At 41.7% G+C, this 18,300-nt stretch overlaps 1 protein-coding gene across 2 annotated transcripts in view; it reads right to left on the bottom strand.

Moving 5' to 3' along the window:
* Positions 1-1,332: 1,332 nt before the first annotated feature.
* Positions 1,333-18,300, bottom strand: part of TRABD2B (TraB domain containing 2B) — a 257,922-nt gene continuing 240,954 nt past the window's right edge. The window contains exons 7-8 of one of the 2 annotated variants that reach the window (XR_008202202.1): positions 2,383-5,128; positions 1,333-2,337 (exon numbers count right to left, since the gene is read on the bottom strand). Coding sequence is in view for 1 of the 2 variants with exons in the window: in XM_052665961.1 (XP_052521921.1) it covers positions 4,906-5,128 (223 nt within the window). In the remaining variant the exon portion in view is untranslated. Of the gene's footprint in view, positions 5,129-18,300 lie in introns of both variants that reach the window. The other variant, XM_052665961.1, reaches the window with a different exon arrangement.

Here is an 18,300-nt window from a genome sequence, read left to right as displayed (position 1 = left end):
AGTGTAGAAGAAAGAACTTAGACATACAAGATTCTTGTGCTATGGATTTATAATAACTTTTTATTAATATATTATGCTACAAAAATATTTTGACAAAATAATATTAGAAAGCATCTTTTTATTACACTCTTCAAAACAGTTCACAAAAGCAGGAGGCGGAACAGGAAAAAATATTTGAAATACATTTGAATCAAAAACTGACAAACATGCAATTTAAAATTCAGTGTGAGCATGAATCTACAGGGCAGTTAATCATTCCTGTAAGTGAGAAATGTGGATTACTACTTGGCAAGATCTTGCTGTAGCTAGATTAAGGTGCCTCCTGAAGAGCTTGATGCAGGAAAGTCTGTATTTAGGTTGGGACAAAGCACACACGTGCACCCCCAAACACTCGTACGGACACTCAAGCCCATGAGCTCAAAATTAGGAAGCTGGCTCTCTGCTCCAATTAAGCCAAAACAGGCTGAAGCTGAAATCTTGCATGCTATGTTGATCACTCTGGAGATAAAGCAAGCCCCTGTGCTTTTTGGATATAAAATAGAAATGTCTTACGGTACTACGCAAAGTGAGGAGTGATAACTGTGATAACCACTATGGCACTTTGGTTTCTCTGACTTAAAGGTATGATGGGAAACTCCTCTCTAACAGTGGTATATGTAAGGACTGATTGGGATTTATCATTCTACTAATCAATGCACTGAGCATGGTGCTCGTTCCCTCTGTCTCTCATCATTGTAGAAGACAAACATACAGCTCTGTACCTTGGGTGTTCCTAAGTTATGCTGGAGATTGGAGGAATGGGAAGTTCAACAGAGTATATTTTTGACACCTGTACGAAGCATAGTTACTATAAATCATTTCATTTATTTCTGGAAGAAGTATTGCATTATTCAACAGCCCAAGGGATTGCAGAGAAACTGCATCAGTCATAAAATACAACATACCTTCTGTTGCAGCTTTATTGACTGGTTCTTCAAGTGGCGATGCATGTTAATACAGCATCTGTAGTTAAACATTGGCAAGAGAAACACTGAAACAATTACAGAGTGGAAGTCAGTCCTGTTGCTGGTGGTATGGTATTTACTGGGACAATAGCTAGGTAGAAAACAACATTCCTTTCTAATATTACCACTACACATACTTTGAATTGCAGTAGTGTCAGTTGCAGCTGAGTTGATAAGGTGAATCACACAAACGTTCAACTGTGGGCCCAACAGTGTGGAACATTTGTGTACCTGTTTGCTAGACACTGAATGACTCCCTTGATTGTGTTTCTTACAAGTAAACGCTATCATCAGTATTTGCTGTCTTACATAGTGTGGATTATATTTATTTTTAAGACCCTCTCCTGCAATTTGTCACTGGAAATCTGAGTTTTCATCAGAAAGAGATAAAGCAGTTGGATCCTCACTCTCTGAGAAATCCACTGAATAAAAGTGAAGCCCCGTGAAGCTGGTAGTCAGTGTTACTTCCAGAACATGCATCAAATCTGATATACACTATAAAATCACATGGAATAAAATCATGATCCAATGTGCATAGATCTGTGCCAATACACCAGTACTGATGTATTTCAATTAATACTGAGCTAGTGTAGCTGATTAATAAATAACCTGTTTTATTAATCACAGTGAGGGTCTCATTTTCTAGTACTGTGATCCTTGCTTGCCAAGGATTTTAAAAAGAGTAACAAGTTACCCAAAGTCATAGCTTAGGGAAGACAAAATAAGAAATACTTGGTCAGCAAACTACGCTGAAGCCATTCAGCTGGGGTTCCTGAGCTAGTATCTGTGAGAAGCATCTTCTCTTAAACTTATTGCAAGTGGTTTCTTCTTCCCTAGCCAGGGGTGATGGTGTGAGCTGGCAGAAGGGTGCTGGCTCCAAGCCCAGCCGATACCTTGCTTGGACATCTGCACTGCAGGATGACTGGGCAGAAGGATAAGTGAAATGCGGCGACCTCCAAATGAGTGCTCACTCATTTCACAGAGACTATAGGTAAAATGCCAAGAAATGTAAATATGCCACAACGTATGACATCATAGCTTTGATGTCCAAGCTATTTACATACTGTGATATCCAAACACGCTGTGATATAGGAGCTAGTATTACTATTACTGTCCATTGGACTCAGGAAATATTTATTAGTGACAAACAGTGATTATTCTGTGTGGTACAGTGACAGCTGTGGCTGTGTGCTCATTATAAGAAAAAAGAAAAAAGACTAAGAGTCCTACAGAGAAAACCACAGGTTGGGTAGAGTGGAACTGTAGGTTCCAGTCTTGATCCTGTTGGTGGTTTTCCTTATGGTCCTGGCCATGCTGTTTCTGTTTTTTTTTACTCCTTTTTTTTATTTTTATTTTTTTTATTTTTATTTTTTTTTACTTTTTTTTTTCTCTGATCTTCATATGGTTTTATCTGTTAGTTCTGTAAGCTCTCTGACACTGGGAATTATTTCTGGTATGGCACCACAGAATCATTTCTGGACTTGATCAGATCACAGCAAATAAAATTCAATGGGCTTTGATTCATCGGCTGTTCACTTTTACCGTGTAACTAATCATCACCCTTATGACTTGCCTACCTTATTTCCAGCTCAATTTTTGTAACTAACGTCCTGTCATTCAGTTCTGAACTCTGTTTTGAATATGGCAGGAGAACCAATCTTTTAGAATGTGTTAAGGTTGAATTTGAAGGCCTGTTAAGCCATTATATTCAAATGAAGCCACTTTGGGGGAAATGGACAAATAAAACTGAAATGAAAGTTCTCAAAATATGTTTCCAATATCTAACTCAGTGCAATAAATATTATGCAAGGTGAATGGCTTCTGTCCAAAGCTAACATCTCTAATCTTCTGCTAGCCAAAATACACAACACAGAAGTATGCACAGGGTGTGCTTGAATCTCCTATTTGGGGCAAAGCTTGAAGTTTTCCATTCAGTCTTATCAACTATTGTGCTTTATAAAGCAGGGGCAGCTTACACGGCTGTCTGCTGCACCCACTTAAGTCAATCACAAATCTATACATCCTTTTCTCCAAAATAAAGCAAGAGCTGGAAGTCATGGGCTGTAGTAAGGCAGATGAAAGTAAAGTGTTCTCCCTTGCCTTGGCAAAGCAATGGGCTGGGATGCATGGTGGAAAAGCTCAGGTTTATCATGGTTCCAAATAAAACCACGTACTTATTTCAGGCTGATTATTTCCTAAGCTTTTTTCCTGACTCATTATTCTGGTGACAAACAAACTGTGAATCCTGAACCATCTTCCACTCAGGAGATCTAAAGATGACATGGAATTGTCTCCAGTTCTGAAGGTGATGCTGCTGCCAGCCCAATAACAGTCAGGTTTTTGTCAGTGTTATTGTGATTGCTGTCATTATCTGAATGTGATTCTTAAGGTGAAAAAGCAATGCTTTTTCATAGATGGATTGTGTGTTCCTTTTTTTATTTTCAGTTCTTCTTTAAGTTATTTTCATGGCACTTCAGATTTTTGTACTGCAGATGACTTCAGGGGAAAAAAAAAAAAAAAAAAGATTATTTAAAAAAAAAAAAATTGTTAGGATTTTTTGTGATGAAAGTCATTTTTTTTCATCCTGTGTTTTTGGGGAAAAAATTAACAAAAAAAATTAACAATAGCCTTACTAAACATGGCTGTTATTAAGATGGATGTATTTTTTTTTCCATGGATGATGTTCATCTGATTAATGAGAAGTAGCTGCTTGGAGATTGGGCGAATTTTTTCATTGAGTGCAAGTTGTCAGAACTTAATCCTTCTATTGACTTAGATGGACGTAGTCTACAAACAGAGGAGAGGTTTTGCATGACAGAGGAATTACCTTGGTTCCTGTAGCCTTGAAGAGATTGTGGACAGATTATAATTCAATATGAGGATTCCAACTCTAAGCATAATAGCAAGATGCCAATGATTTCTAGACATTTCCTTCCCTCCCTGCAGGTTGACTATCTATTTATCAATTGAATTAATAAAGCAGTTCTACAGATTAGCACGATATTGCATCTTTATGCTCTATAGACAGACCAAGTCCTGCTCTCATTTATGCTGGGAAGGATTGAAGGCTTGTGTTCATATAAAAAGAGGGAGAGAATAATTCCAGTGGAATTACTGCAGTTAATATGAAATCTTTTATTAAGAGAAAGATGTCTTAATCTCAGGCTAAAAAGAGAGATTGGTAATTTCTAGAGAAGGTGAATGGTTGAGTTAAAGACAACTGGGGAACATAGAGGGTTATCTTGACTAATGACTTACTAAGTCATACAAAAATAACTGAGATTTTAGGTTGTAGCAGCTGACTTGAGAGTGCACTTATCCCTCTATTGGGCATAGGCCGCAGATAAGGGGATCTGCTTTATTTAGTCTAAGTTATTCTAATGAGAATTTTAGAAAAAGCAAAATAGAGTACAAATGTACTTATTGGATTGTTGCTGTAAGAAGTGTTCTGTTTAAAGAAACAAGCCATTCATTTTGGTGCCACTTCAGGCATTTGCAGAGTTGTCAGTTAAAAAACAAATATAGAAAATATTAATTTATCTGTTTCACCATCGCTACTGATTACTAGGGATGTTATTGACATATACAACAAGAAAAAAATAAGTTTACCAGTCGAATAAATACACTTTTTTTTCTTTTTTCTTTATATGAACATGAATATTTTACAAAACCCCATAGCACTATGGGAAATAAAGATCCTTCTACAAAAAGAAGATGTAAGTCAGTGTTACAATAAAGCTTTAGAGTTTCAAAATGTATCTGGGCAAAGAGACAAAATCAGCTAGAAGGCACTCTTGATTCACTGAGAAGGTCCAGTCTGGAAATGCTGTCAAAACATCCAATTCGTTCATAAATTATCTCTCTTCTCTATTCCAAGGGATTGCACATAATACTAATGTGGTCAGGAAGGCTGCAGTAGATTCAGGAGGAATGAAGCTATGGCCACGTAGAGAGGAGCAGTCACTGATGGCCATAATATGGTGGCTGAGGCTGAGCTTGTAGGCTGAGGCTGGGATGGGTGATCTGAGCGCGGCCTCTGGTCCAGACGGTTGGAAATCCAAATGGGAGGTTTGACTGTGATGTAGCCATTGGTTATCCTGATATAGGAAGGCAACGTGGTGGTGCTAAAAGAAAACACAGGAGAAGGAAATTAAATGGGAGAGCCCTTATCTCTGTTCTGTGAGCTGATGTCCAAGCTGGCAGTAACAACAACCATGTCAATCACAATTATTTTTTTGCCCTCAGTAGATCACAGAGAGACTCCCAGAGGACGCTAATTGTGATGGTCTGGACACAGCTCTGATTCAGGAAGTCCCTTCAATTCTGGCTGCTGGTAGAATATAACCAAAGAAGAGATCACTCTTGATGAATTTAATTTATTGCACTCATTTTTTTTAAATTTTTTTTTTTTAAGCATCCACTACTGGCCATCTTTCAGAGACTGTGACAGGTGTATCCTTGTACTGAACCATTTGGAATGTCTCAGAGCTATGATTTCCCACCAAGGACTTGATACCAAGTCCAGGAGGGGCCAAAAGAGATGTCCTTCTCCTGTTTCACACCTCATAAGGAATTCCCTAGGATCCCTTACAACACCAATAACTTTGGGCATAGGAGACCAAGCAGTTTCATTTCTTTTCCTAGTTTTAGGGAATTCTGGATCCTATGACAATGCCAAAAACAGACTCAGGGTGAAGTTTCTCCAGCTGTGGCTTTGCCTCAATAGTAGTATGATTGCTTATTGATTGCAGCTTGAGCTAGTACTTTGATTTGAATGTGCATGTTGGAATTCATCACGATTCCCATGACAGTAAAGGTCAAAAAAGTCAGTTCTCCATTGATTTGCAAGTTTTAAGTTGTAATTTCCATTTCATAAAATGCTTCCTTTGCACCCAGCAATGGATGGTCCATAATCCATCAGCTGTCACAGAGCAGCATACGTGAGTATGCAGACTGTGCAAGGTAGATCCTGGACTTAAAAACAAGGCTCTGCTGTGGAGCAAGGGGGAAATAGACAAGTCCTTCTGAAAACAAGATGTGACATGAATACCTGCAGATTCTCTCTGTTACTTCTTAAATCTTCCATAGAGGGAATTTGGGAGCACTAACCATGACCTTCACATAATTTTTTTTTATGGTGTAAGAAGCTCTGCAGTCCTGTAACTATTTAGCTACAGTATCTGAGATCCTGACCCTGGAGGGAAAAGGCTGTGCCTTGCGTAAGATCAGATAAAAGGAACAATACTTCGTTCCAGATTCATGCACAGAATTTAGAGGCAATGAATGCTTTTGTCTTTTTCTGTCTAAGCCAATACTGAGATAGCATATAATTATCACCATTGTTCAGAGCTTTTTAGCTCAGATGCTTAAGAAGTGTTGAATTGCTCATAAGCTGTAAGAAGACCAGAGTCCACCCAGAAGAGGGCACTGGTAAACTCATGCTGGTCAACATCAAATGCAGCAGACAATCACAGCACATAGCACTTCCATTTTTAGTTTTAGGGTAATTCTTTTCAGTTCCTCCCTCATTCTTTACACTGTCACCACATTTTCTGGGTGGGACCTTAACTGATGTGCGATGAATTGGAGGTAAAGGCTGCCTAGAATTAAAGACATGGGGACTGCTTCATGAGAACAGATACTCCATTTAGCCAGTATTATGTCTTGATAGTGAGAAGGAGTGCTTATACCAGAGGAACAAACTGCTGTAAACAGAGGATTCTGAAATCACACAATGCTGGAGACAGCTCTTATCTAAATTCCTATAGTGAGTGGCTGGATTGTATCTTTAATGGATGACGCAGGGTATGCAGCTTCAGAACTTGTGATACTGCATCAAAAAACATTAGATTTGGGATAAGGTTATGCTCTGTTTTAAATCTCTAACTCCATACCGTCTGCCCTTAGTAAGGTGCTTGTACTCTTCTTCAGGTGACTTGTAGCTTTACAGAAATAAGCCATTTAGCCCTAAGATAAAATTAAGTTTGCAAGAAAGTTCTGGTTTTCAAATGTCACCACAATGCCATGCAGGATTTACAGTTTGGGTATATCCTACTCCTGACCCATTTTATGGGCTTGCTTCTCCAGTGAGACTAAAAGGTACGATGTCCCTTGCACAGACTGTCATTTTGCACCTCTGGGATGTATGATGTGAGTTGTCTGGGGTGGGGGACAGGCTGGTTAGGGATTCACAGCCAACCGGAGGGTTCCTAAAGGAGTCTTAAATCAAGAGTTTGCATTTCTGTATGATGTGCTTCCATTTTTTAGCAAACTTCCAGAAGTGTTTTGCTTTGGTGGGTTTTTTTTCCTTCCTTGAAGAAGAAGAAAAAAATAAAATAAAATAAAAATAAAGGGGGGAGGGGGGTGACACTATTAACTTAAAATCCAGGGCTTCCTGTCAAGAGACCTGAGAAGTTTTTACCACTCTTCTCAGCCAGTGAGGTCATTCACTGGTTTCAAGACATTAGATTCATAGAGATGTTTCTTTGTTAAGATAAACATTGTTAGGTGGGGTTATTTGTTAGTTAAAAAATAAATAAATCCGTAAGTGCTTTAACAGGGAAGAACAGTGTGTTTCCATTAACGTGTACAAGACACACAAATAGCAGATGAATCATAGCTTAGCCATATAATATATTTTGTTAAATGCAACTCCACTTCTAGCATGCTAGCCTACTGCCCATGTGGTCTAGAGATAAAGAGAATGATCACTTTGAACAAACACTACATGCCTTCTTGTAAAATCTTTGGTTCAAGATTGTAACTTGACCATTTCTATGGTGAGTGTGAAGAGAAATCTCAGTCTCCAGGGGGTAGAGCCTTGGATTCATTAAGGTTGGAAAAGACCACTAAGATCATCTATCTAGTCCAACTGCCAGCCCATCCCCACCATGCCCTCTGGGGGTCTTCCTTTTCCTGCAGGTTACACAAGGTAAGACAGCTTGGTTTGATTGCAACCTCATCTTAGAGGTGGCTCAGGTGATGAGAGAACTTCTCCAAGCTCACTCTGAGCACATGTGCCCAGGCGTGTGGGAATCTCACTGACTCCCATAGGAAAGGAGAATCAGGGAACTCAACCGGATGCTTCCCACTGACCTCAAAGAGGTTTTGATTCTTCCTGAACTGTATGTGTGATTCACAAGATGAATCACAGATCTTGGGGATAATAAGCTAAATTATTGTCACACATTCTCTTGCCAGATGAGGCTATTCCATGTTTGAGTTTTTTGCATCTGATAAAAATGTCTTTCGTAAAACATTCCACGTGAGTGATGATGAATAGGCAACCAGTGGCTCTGCTGTTCATACGTCTCTTTTTTGCTCCTGTGTATGGGATTGTTTTAAGAATTTGGAAGACTCCAGGTATATTTTAGCCAAAAGACCTGCGGTATCACATTCACAAGCTTGTACTTTTTATCAGATAATAGGGCAGTTTTTCAAATCACTGCTTGAGTCATACATTGTCTTACCACCACTAGAATGTGTAAAACTTTCTCAAAAATGGGGCCTCAGTCACAGGCTGTATGAACAGATCCTACTGAATCCAATTACATGAATCAAGTCATTTATGCTGGGGGTATGCTGAAGCACCTTGATGATTTGGGAGCATGTTAAAATTGAAAATAAAATGCACACACAGCCCCATGGGGGAATTTCTGTTCTGGTTTAGCTTGCAAGGAGCTTGGAAATACATTTTCAGTTTAACTTCAGGTTTATTCCCATATGCAGGGCACATTTGACCACGTGTGACACCACATCAGAATCACAGAACACAGGGCTAAGGAGGGACTTTCTGGCCCATCTGTTGCAAAGACGGGGAGAACGAAACTCTCCTGAGCTGTATGTCTAATCCAGTCTTCAAAACTGCATACAATGATAGCAATTCCAGAGTCTCTGCAGAGAAATCTGACATCCAGAATTACTGCATCATGTTTCACCAAATATCCCATGCTACAGCTCGAGTTCGTGACTCCTGCTGTCCCCACAGACCCGTTCATTCCTTTCCTTTTCTCAGCAGCCTTTCAAGTAGTTTGAAGACTTAACCATGTTTCATCTCAGTCTTCTCTCATATGTGTGAACAATTCTCCCTACTCTTTTTCTCCAAGTCCTTGTGAAAGTCCATGAGAAGCTCTGGTTCCCACTTAGGAACCCACTTTGCAGTTTCCATGAAGATGGTCTTTTCACTATTTCTGCTCCCAAACCACCCGTACTGGAAGCATAAAGCTCCCAGTAACTGATCTCAAGCTGATGGAAAATTGGTGTACTCTGAGGGGAGGGGACTGGCTCAGTTCTGGTGATGCTGAAGCTGCTCCAGGGGAGGTTCAAGTTTGGTACCAGGAAATATTTCTTCTCTGAAAGAGCAGTCATGATCTGGCAAAGGCTGCCCAGAGAGGTGGTGAGGTCACCATCCCTGGAAGTGTTCAAGAACGGTGGGGATGTGGCACTGAGGGACATGGTTCAGTGGGTAATACTGGTGGTAGGTGGACCGTTGGATTCGAGGATCTTTTTCTCACCTTAATTACTTGATTCTATGAGTTTGTATTTGCATGCATTTTTTTTTATCTGCTGCCATCTTTCAGTCCCAACATGGTTTCCATTCAAATTGGAGGAAGTGGCCTTTTAAAGCAGAACTCAAAAAGTGTTTGGGGATTTTCCTGGATCAAAAGAGCTATGTAAACACATGACAAGTATTTTAAATAAATATAAACAAATGTAGATTCAGGCTGCCTTTCTTACAGTATGAAATCTGATGAAAGCAGCTTATTAAGATGATGTGCTAGCATAGATTGAGCACTGAAAATAAGCATTTTTCAACTGACAACCTTTTAATACTGCCTTTCTTGTGAACACTGTTCTTGCAGCCAGTGGGATAAGTCCTGCAGGATGCTGAGTCTCAAACGAGCAGGACTCTTAGCTCTGCAGGCACAAGCGCTCCCAGAAAGGTTCGTCTGCACATATCTACAACTCAGCACGTTCTAAAACCTCTTGCAGGATCAAGGCCAACAGGCTCACGCTTTGGCAAGATTCATTCAGTTCATCGAAAAAAAGAAGAAAAAAAACAGAAAACTCCGATCTGGATCAGATTAAGGAATCAGAGTTTTGTCCAGGGGAGACCATTCATTTGCAGTAGTGCAGTAAGCTGCCTTTGCATGTCTGGATGAGTGAGCAATCTCACACACTGGTTTGTGGCCAACAGAGAACACAGGATGAGCCAAAGAAGAGCCTTATCTTTATTATCTTCCCTTTATCCTGGAGCTACAGGGAGCCTAGGTCTTTGGCCATTTTCCATTTTCTCCACTACAAGAATCTGCCCTTTCTACAAGCACAGAGAGGCAGATAAGCCACACTGTTGGTACAGGGGTCAGGCAACAACATCAGGAGCATTTCAACAACCTGCCACCATCAATCTGAGCTTCTCTTCCAACAGGATATCAATGGGAACTATACTCCCACCTGCAAAGAACTTGGAGCACAGAACCTGCTTTATTTCAGTGCACTGTCTCCCCTAGAGACTGCTGGCAAGCCAGCCATTCCCCTTTGGAATGAACATTTGGAGCCTCCAGCCTCCGAGCAGAAGCAAAGGGAATTGGACTAGATGGCCTTTAATGGTCCCAACTCAAATGATTTTATGATTCTATGTCTGTGATGAGCCCTGCTCTTCGTTAGGGCATTGGCTTATCTCTAGGAGGAATAAGAGGGTAGTGAGGGAAAGGAGGAAATTGGAAGCACAAGTTTCACGAGGCAATGGCTCTGAAAGGCCAAAAAGCCATGACCAAGCATGCCAGGATGCTGATGCACTCTATCAAAATGTGCCTGGCATAAGGCAAATCACTGGATGGATGGTGGGGGGGCATCTTCCTTGCCAGACCCAAGAATGCAGCATACAAGAACAGGATGCCTCCCAGACATGCTGGAGAGAGGCTGTCAGCAGTACCCGCAGAAGATGCCACCAAGGAGAATCACAAATTGTCCTTCAGAAGCCCTGGACTTTAACAGGATTTAAGGGTGGGATTAATTGTAGCTACAGGCTACAATTAGGCAGACTTGCAGTCAGAGCTATTTATCTGTGTTTTCTTTACAGTCAATTGGGAATGAGACATCTCCAACGGACACCATCCCCACAAAGGCATCTCCAAGAATGAGCTGTCCTTCAGAGCCTTCCCTCTGGAATTATGGTCTGTTGAACCTCAGCTAAATTCATGTCCCATTGTGGACTTTGATTGGTAAGGACAGCCTACTGCAGTCTTTCCTAAATCAGGCTTGGGGAAGAGAAAGATTGCTCCTTTCATTGTGAAAAACACAGTGAGGAGTAGAAATGAAGATTACCTTCAGGCTCTATCTGGACTTGAAGAGAGGTGCACAGATAGAACAGAACTTGACAGGGAATGTTAAAAACAAGATGGGATTATCTAGGTACATTGGTCAGAAGAGTCAGGCCAAAGAGAGCATACTTCCTTTTGTAAATGAGAAAGGAGAACTGGCTATAACAGATACGGAGAAGGCTAAGGTACTAAATGAGTTCTTTGCCTGGTCTTTGTTGGCAGCCAAGATTCTCGTATTGCTCACATCTTTGAGCCTGTAGGTAGGAACTGGGAGAGTAAATCCCCCCCCTTCTGTAAGAGCAGAGCAACATCAACTCATGAGACTGAACATATATAAGCCTATGGGGCTGGATAATATGCATCCCAGGGTCCTGAAGAAGCTGGCTGATGTGGTTGCTGAGCCACACTACATCATATTTGAGAAGTTGTGGCTGTTGGGAGAAGTCCCCACGGACTGGAAAAAAGAAAATGTCGTTCCCATTTACCAGAATTGGAGGAAGGAGGTCCCAGGGAACTACAGGCTGGTGAGTCTCACCTCTGTACCTGGGAAGATCATAGAACAGATCATCTAGAAGACATGTTAAGACAGATGTAGGATGAGCAGTTGATCTGAGATAGACAGCACAGCTGTATGAAGGGAAATTCATGTCTGAGCAATCCAGTGGTCTTCTATGATGGAGTGATGACCTCAGTGGACAAAGGGAAGGTGACCACTGTCATTTACCTGGACTTGTGCAAAGACTTTGACGCGGTCCACCACCACATCCTTATCTCTGAATTGGAGAGATACAGATTTGAGGGCTGGACTATTCAATGGATAAGGAATTGGTTGGAAGGCATTAGACAGAGGGCTGTGCTGAATGGCAGTGCGTCTAGGTGGAGACTTTGATGAACAGTGTCCCCCATGGATCTGTCTTGGGACTGGTGCTACTCAACATCGAGTTCACCCTCAGCAAGCTTGCTGATGATACCAAGCTGAGTGACGCAGTTGACACGTTAGAAGGAAGGGATGGCATCCAGAGGGCTTTGACAAACTTGAAAGGTGGGCCTGTGTGAACCTAAGGAGGTTCAACATAGCAAAGTGCAAGGTCTTGCACTTGGGTTGGAGTAATTCCAGATACATATACAGACTGGAAGAAGAGCTCCTTGAAAACAGCACTGGGGAGAAGGACCTGAGGATCCTGGTGGATGAAAAACTAAACATGAGCCAGCAGTGTGCTCTTGCAGCTTGGAAGGCTAATGGCATCCTGGGCTCCGTCAGAAGAGGGGTGGCCAGTAGGAAGGTAACTGTCCCTTCTCTACTCTGTTCTTGTGAAGCCCCATCCAGAGTACCAAGCCCAGATCTGGGGCTTCCAATAGAGAAAAGATGTGGAGCTGTTGGAGAGGGTGCAGAGGAGGGCCACAAAGATAATCACAGGGCTAGAGCACCTCCCTTAGGAGGACAGGCTGAGGGAGCTGGACTTGTTCAGTCTGGAGAAGGCTGCAAGGAGACCTTACTGCAGCCTTCCAGTATTTAAAAGGGGATTATAAAAATGAGGGTGTAGCAGAAATGCTAAGTCACAGCTTGAAACAGTAATTGAGCATCTGGTGGGAAGGCAGGGCCAACCCAGGGAAGCTCAGGTGCATGCAATGCAGCTGAGTGACCAGAAGGGTTGGAGCCAGGATCCACTCCTCCCCCGACCTGATTTAAGGGTTAACAGTGGAGATGAGGGTATCTTGCTGGAGATCCCTGCATCCCTGAACCTTTCAAAAGTAAGCAAATTTTCTTCCTTCATTTCTGCATCTGTAGCTGCTGTGTTTGGGCTTCTCCTCATTTGCTGTAACCTAGGACTTTGCCACCCCACTATTATTGCTGTACTTTCCATCACATCATAGTATTACAGAAAGGAATCAGCTTTTTAAAGAGTAGACAGTGATAGGATGAGGGGGAATGATGGAATGGTTTTAAGCTCAAGGAGGGAAGGTTTAGATTGTATGTCAGGGGGAAGTTTTTTACAGGGAGGTTGTGGATGCTCCATTCCTGGAAGTGTTCAGGACAAAGCTGGATGGGACCCTGGGTGGTCTGGTCTAGTAGCAGATCTGGAAGTTGGTGGCCCTGCCTGTGGGATGGGAGCTGGAACTTGATGATCCTTGAGGTTGCTTTCAACCAAGCCATTCTTTGATGATTTGACAACAGCAGGGATACTGCTGCTGTCTTCTCAATCCCATCTCTTAGGGAGCTCTTGGGTTTGCCTCAGAGAAAGAGAGGGATTTATTTTTTATCCCCATGCCACCCATTGGTGAAGCACAAAAACCTTGTTAAATCACTTCACTTCTATTCCTCTCCTGACTCACAGTTGAGTCAGGACCTTGAAGTGTCAGTGTGAGAGTGAGGACAGAGAGGTGAAAAGGGAGACATGTGCATGTGTTTAGCAGGTAGGGAAGGAGCAGGTGAGAAACATCCCCAGCACAGCCCGAGGGCACTTTTCTGACCTGAACTTTCAGCGGGTGGGAAAGGTTTGGGATTTTTTTTGCACCTTATGGTTAGGTTTAAGTTTCCCCTGTCCCTAGAGAAGACTGCATATGGCCCCATTCAACCTCCTGCCCTGAAACGCTGCAAGAAAACCTTACAAATACCTTCCCTGCAAATCGTGCACCAGCACATGTGGCAGGAGCAGAATCAGGCCTGCAGCTACTTTTCAGACAACTGCAGAGTGGTGTAAAAACACAGAATGCTGTAAAAACCAATAACCTTTGAAGCACACCCCCTGAGTAATTACCCCATTCCCATCTAATGACTTAAAGATGTTATATTCCTCTCTGATTTGGCAACAACAAAGATTTTGACCTTATTAAAACCAGCCCGTCAGGAAACTGCATGTCATCCTTTCAAAAAAAAAAATAAAAATAAAAATTAAAATTAAATAAAATTAAAAAAATAAATGAAATAATTTAAAATCTCTGTGAACAATAATTCAAGATACTGTAGCTGAAGACCCATGATCTGTTGTAGAGTGCCTGGGTGGTCCTGAAGCAGGAGATGACAACACTAGCTCTTTCCTTTGCCCTTCTAAGAAATGCTTTGATGATTCTCTAATATCCTAAGAATATCCCCCTGTGATTCTGCACTGGGACAAGGCAATCACAGAGCCAGGATAATGCATTCCGGTTTTACCCAGGGTCTTGCTAGCAGGGGAATAGCTCAGAATGCTTCGTTTCAGATGTCTGTACAGAAACTGTGAGCCAGGATGCATTCACCAGAGCCTAAACAGTGCTGTGGTCTCAAAAACATCCACCAACTCGCCCCCACCCTCTGCACACATCTGGCCATGTACCTGATTTGTATGTGCAATTAAGGCACTCATCACGGCTCAGATAACCAAATACTTGATCCTCTGGTTGTTGGACAGATAATGATTGCAGCACTTAGCCAAAGTAAGTAAGAACATCAAGGATGCATATACAGATGAGCTTAGAATTGCAAAATTCTCATCAGTAATGCCATCTGTGAAGTTTCTGGGAACCCTGATCGTTATACAATATGGAAAGGGTTCATTTGATGGCACCACAATCAAGTAGCTTGGAACCAAACTCCAAGAATGAGCTGAATGTATCTCTTCTTTTGTCGGTATTTTACTCACTCTAGAACAGCCCTACATGCAAAACAATTTGCATTTTTGGGGTGGTCAAATTCCAAATTCATATTTCATTTCTTGGGTTCAAGCTTTCAACTAATTAGAAACAGAATGACTCAATCTGCCCTCTCCTATGCACATTCAAGTTTGTTTGGTATTGTGTGGGCCCTGTGGCTCAAATATATTTTGCAGATGCACAGAATTAACCATGCATGTTTAGATGTGCTTAGGGAACACATAGATTCGTAGACATGTATATATTTGACCCTGTCACTTTCTTGTTAAACACTGTAAAAGATATCGACTTTCCTCTCCAGATTTTAAAATGATTTAGAATAGGCAGCACTGGGGAAACACCTAAAACATCCTGTCAAATTAAGTATTTTCTCCAAGACTGTTCTGTAAGACACACAATTATTTCAGCTAAGAAGATGCCTGCACAACGTATTAAGGAACAGAATGAACAACAAAATATAAACTGGCTTAAATGGATGTCCAACATACTGCATTTTTCCATTTGATTTTAATTTTCTTTTTCCTTCCCCACGTTCTTTTTCCATCTTCACACGGCATTTTTTTTTCTCTCCACTTACTCTGTATCACATTTTTCTTTCTAATTCACTGGGCTCACTTCCCTGCTCACTGCTCATTATTTTTCCAAGTCTCTCTTAATAAGAACAATTAAGGTTGGGTCATATCTCTGAACCTGTTATTTTGAGCAGCACTGAACATAAGCTCATTCCACTGAACAAAAGCACTGGCTTCTTTTCCCTTCAAGCAGACTCACTCTCAAAATAATAATAACAGTAAAAGGAAAAAAAAAGAGGTTCATAAGGCACATCTGCAGGGCAGAAATGGAAAGAACATTAAACTGCTGCATTGCCCTTTAGGAAGAATTTCTTCAAAAGAGTGGTGATGCAGTGGCACAGCTTGCCCAGAGAGGTGGTGGAGTCACCATCCCTGGAGGTGTCCATGAACTGTGGGGATGTGGCACTGAGGGATGTGGACAGTGGGCAATATCTGCGGTGTGATCTTAAAGATCTTTTCTAACCTTAATGATTCTATGTCTTAGATTCATAGATTCTAGTCTAAGATACTAAGTCTGAGATCATTCCCCCTGCTTGCAAAGCAACTATGATGATACCAGCCACCACGCAAGAGCTTCCAAACACTCTGGAAGCCTCGAGATGTCACTCGTGACTCACACAAAGCCACTTGCTTGCCTGCAGGGCTGGAAAGGCTGCACAAGCTTTTCCTGCTGGGTGTCATAACTAGGACCCTGAAGTGTCTCGACAGAACTGAGCCAAAGAATTCCGTGAGCATGGTCTGCATCATGCCTCTCCATGGTAGTGCTATGCAAAGCATCCCTGACATCTAGCAGCTTGCAAGAAATTGGCTGGGTTCCCTCTCTTTCCAGCTTAATGGGCTCAGACCCCAGGTATAATGCTTACTTTGTTCAGTTACTCAGGAGTTGTAAAGGGGAGATGTGAGTTAAATCAGAATTTGGCCTGGCATTTTTATAATTGCAGGAACCCAGCTTTTATAGCATTGAAACCATATTAATTTATCTAATCCTACCACTCCTTTGTCCCAGTGAGTAACTGGACCTGGGGCACAGCTGCCCTTCAAGGTCCTGCTGGGCTTTCAGTGTGCAGTGCTGCCTGTGGTGCTCCTTACCCTTCTCTGGGTAACACCAACAGCTTTACGTGTGCATTTCCACTGAATTTTAATGACAGATTTCTTTATCGTAACCAAGTGATTTCACTGGAAGACATTTCTGATAGGTTATGGATTTTACGTAGCTCTGCTAAGCCTGTAGTTTCACCTTGCAAATCAGCAGATGTACAATTTTTGAGGATTTGGGTACCTGCTAGGTAAGAAAGTCACCCAAATGCATATGTTCAACTTAGGACAGCTGTGTTTTAGATGAAGGTAAAGAGTCTGAACGCAGAGATTGTCCCCAACCCATTCAATAGGGAAAGAACAACACTTCCTAATGGAGGATCTCTTTTTGTATGAAGAGCTGTGATTTAGGGAGCACAGGTGCTTTACTACCCACTTCTGCACTGAAGAAATCCAACTCTCCCTGGGCATAAGCCCACTCAGCACTTCGTACAGCGTCTGCAACTGCAGTCAGCCTTGCCAGTTTAACAAAAACCACTCTCTTCACCCACCCTAAACAGCAGAGGAGAAGTGTTACCGTGTATTTAATTTTCTTTGCCTGTTAAACCAGATAACTTATTTCTCAGCTGAGTGACTAAGAAGAGCTTTACAGAGCTATGTTCAAGTGCAATTTAGGTTTAGAAGAATTCCATTTAAGAGAGGGTATCCACTGCGTTTTCCCTCCTTATCTGCTTGATGTGAGTCAGAAAGACAGTTGTTTTCCTTTTGTGTTCAATACACAATATGCCACAAGGAGTCATAGTTAAAGGCTCCAAAGAGCCAATCCTCGGAACATCTGGCCAGTGAAAGCCCTGGATATGGAAAATATAAATGTCAAAGCTCATATTTATAAATTGGAAGGGCCATGACGACATCTGCTAACAAGCCCTCTTCCAGAGCCCATTTGTACATGGTTATGTGCAGGCAACAATAAACATGTGCATGGATCACATGCACGGCCTGCGCTCCCTTTCAGTTTTCGAAGGAACACACACTGCCATAACACACAAATGCTTTGTTCTCACAACACAAAAATACAAGTGTTTGCAAACCTCACAGCAAAGCTCTTGCATACCAGACCACAGTGGGATACGCTGCTGGAACAGACTAAAAATAGATGGAGAAAAAGCCTTGCATTAACACCGAAGACAGTTAAACTCATTTGGTGTTAACTCTTTCAGTGGAATAAACACTCTGCTTCTTTTTTTTGCCTCTCTGCACAGGAGACATTTTGTACTACAGCTCCAATCCTGAAACCTAATATTTATGGTGGAATAGTTGTGGATGGGAAGCCTTAAATACAGTCTAACCCACTCGATCGTGGTATCTTAATATTAACATTAAAACAAACTGAAAATAAACTTACTTCTCCAGCTTTTCCCTGACTTAATGTCAACTGTAAGCACACATCTAATGGCTTAGAAATAGAAAAACGATCCAATGCATTATCACAAAGGCTTTACTAATAATTTCATTATTGTGGGTGTCTAGAGCACAGTTCAAAGGTGCAGAAGTTGAACCTACACTTGCATACAAAAGGTAGAGACCATACTGGGCATGAGATAATCCAGAGGAAATGCAAGCCCCCAACGTTTCTAGCACTGGTCACAGTCATACAGACTGCTCACGAGGCTTCCAGAAGGAGGAAGAAAATCAGCAGAAAGAACATGGAGTGCTTTATGATGACCAGGAATTTAG

This window comes from Tympanuchus pallidicinctus, unplaced genomic scaffold (genome assembly GCF_026119805.1).
Source record: "Tympanuchus pallidicinctus isolate F22 unplaced genomic scaffold, pur_lepc_1.0 scaffold7, whole genome shotgun sequence".
NCBI lineage: Eukaryota > Metazoa > Chordata > Aves > Galliformes > Phasianidae > Tympanuchus > Tympanuchus pallidicinctus.
Note: the sequence above shows the minus strand (reverse complement) of the source record. Positions and strands in the feature narration are given on the sequence as shown.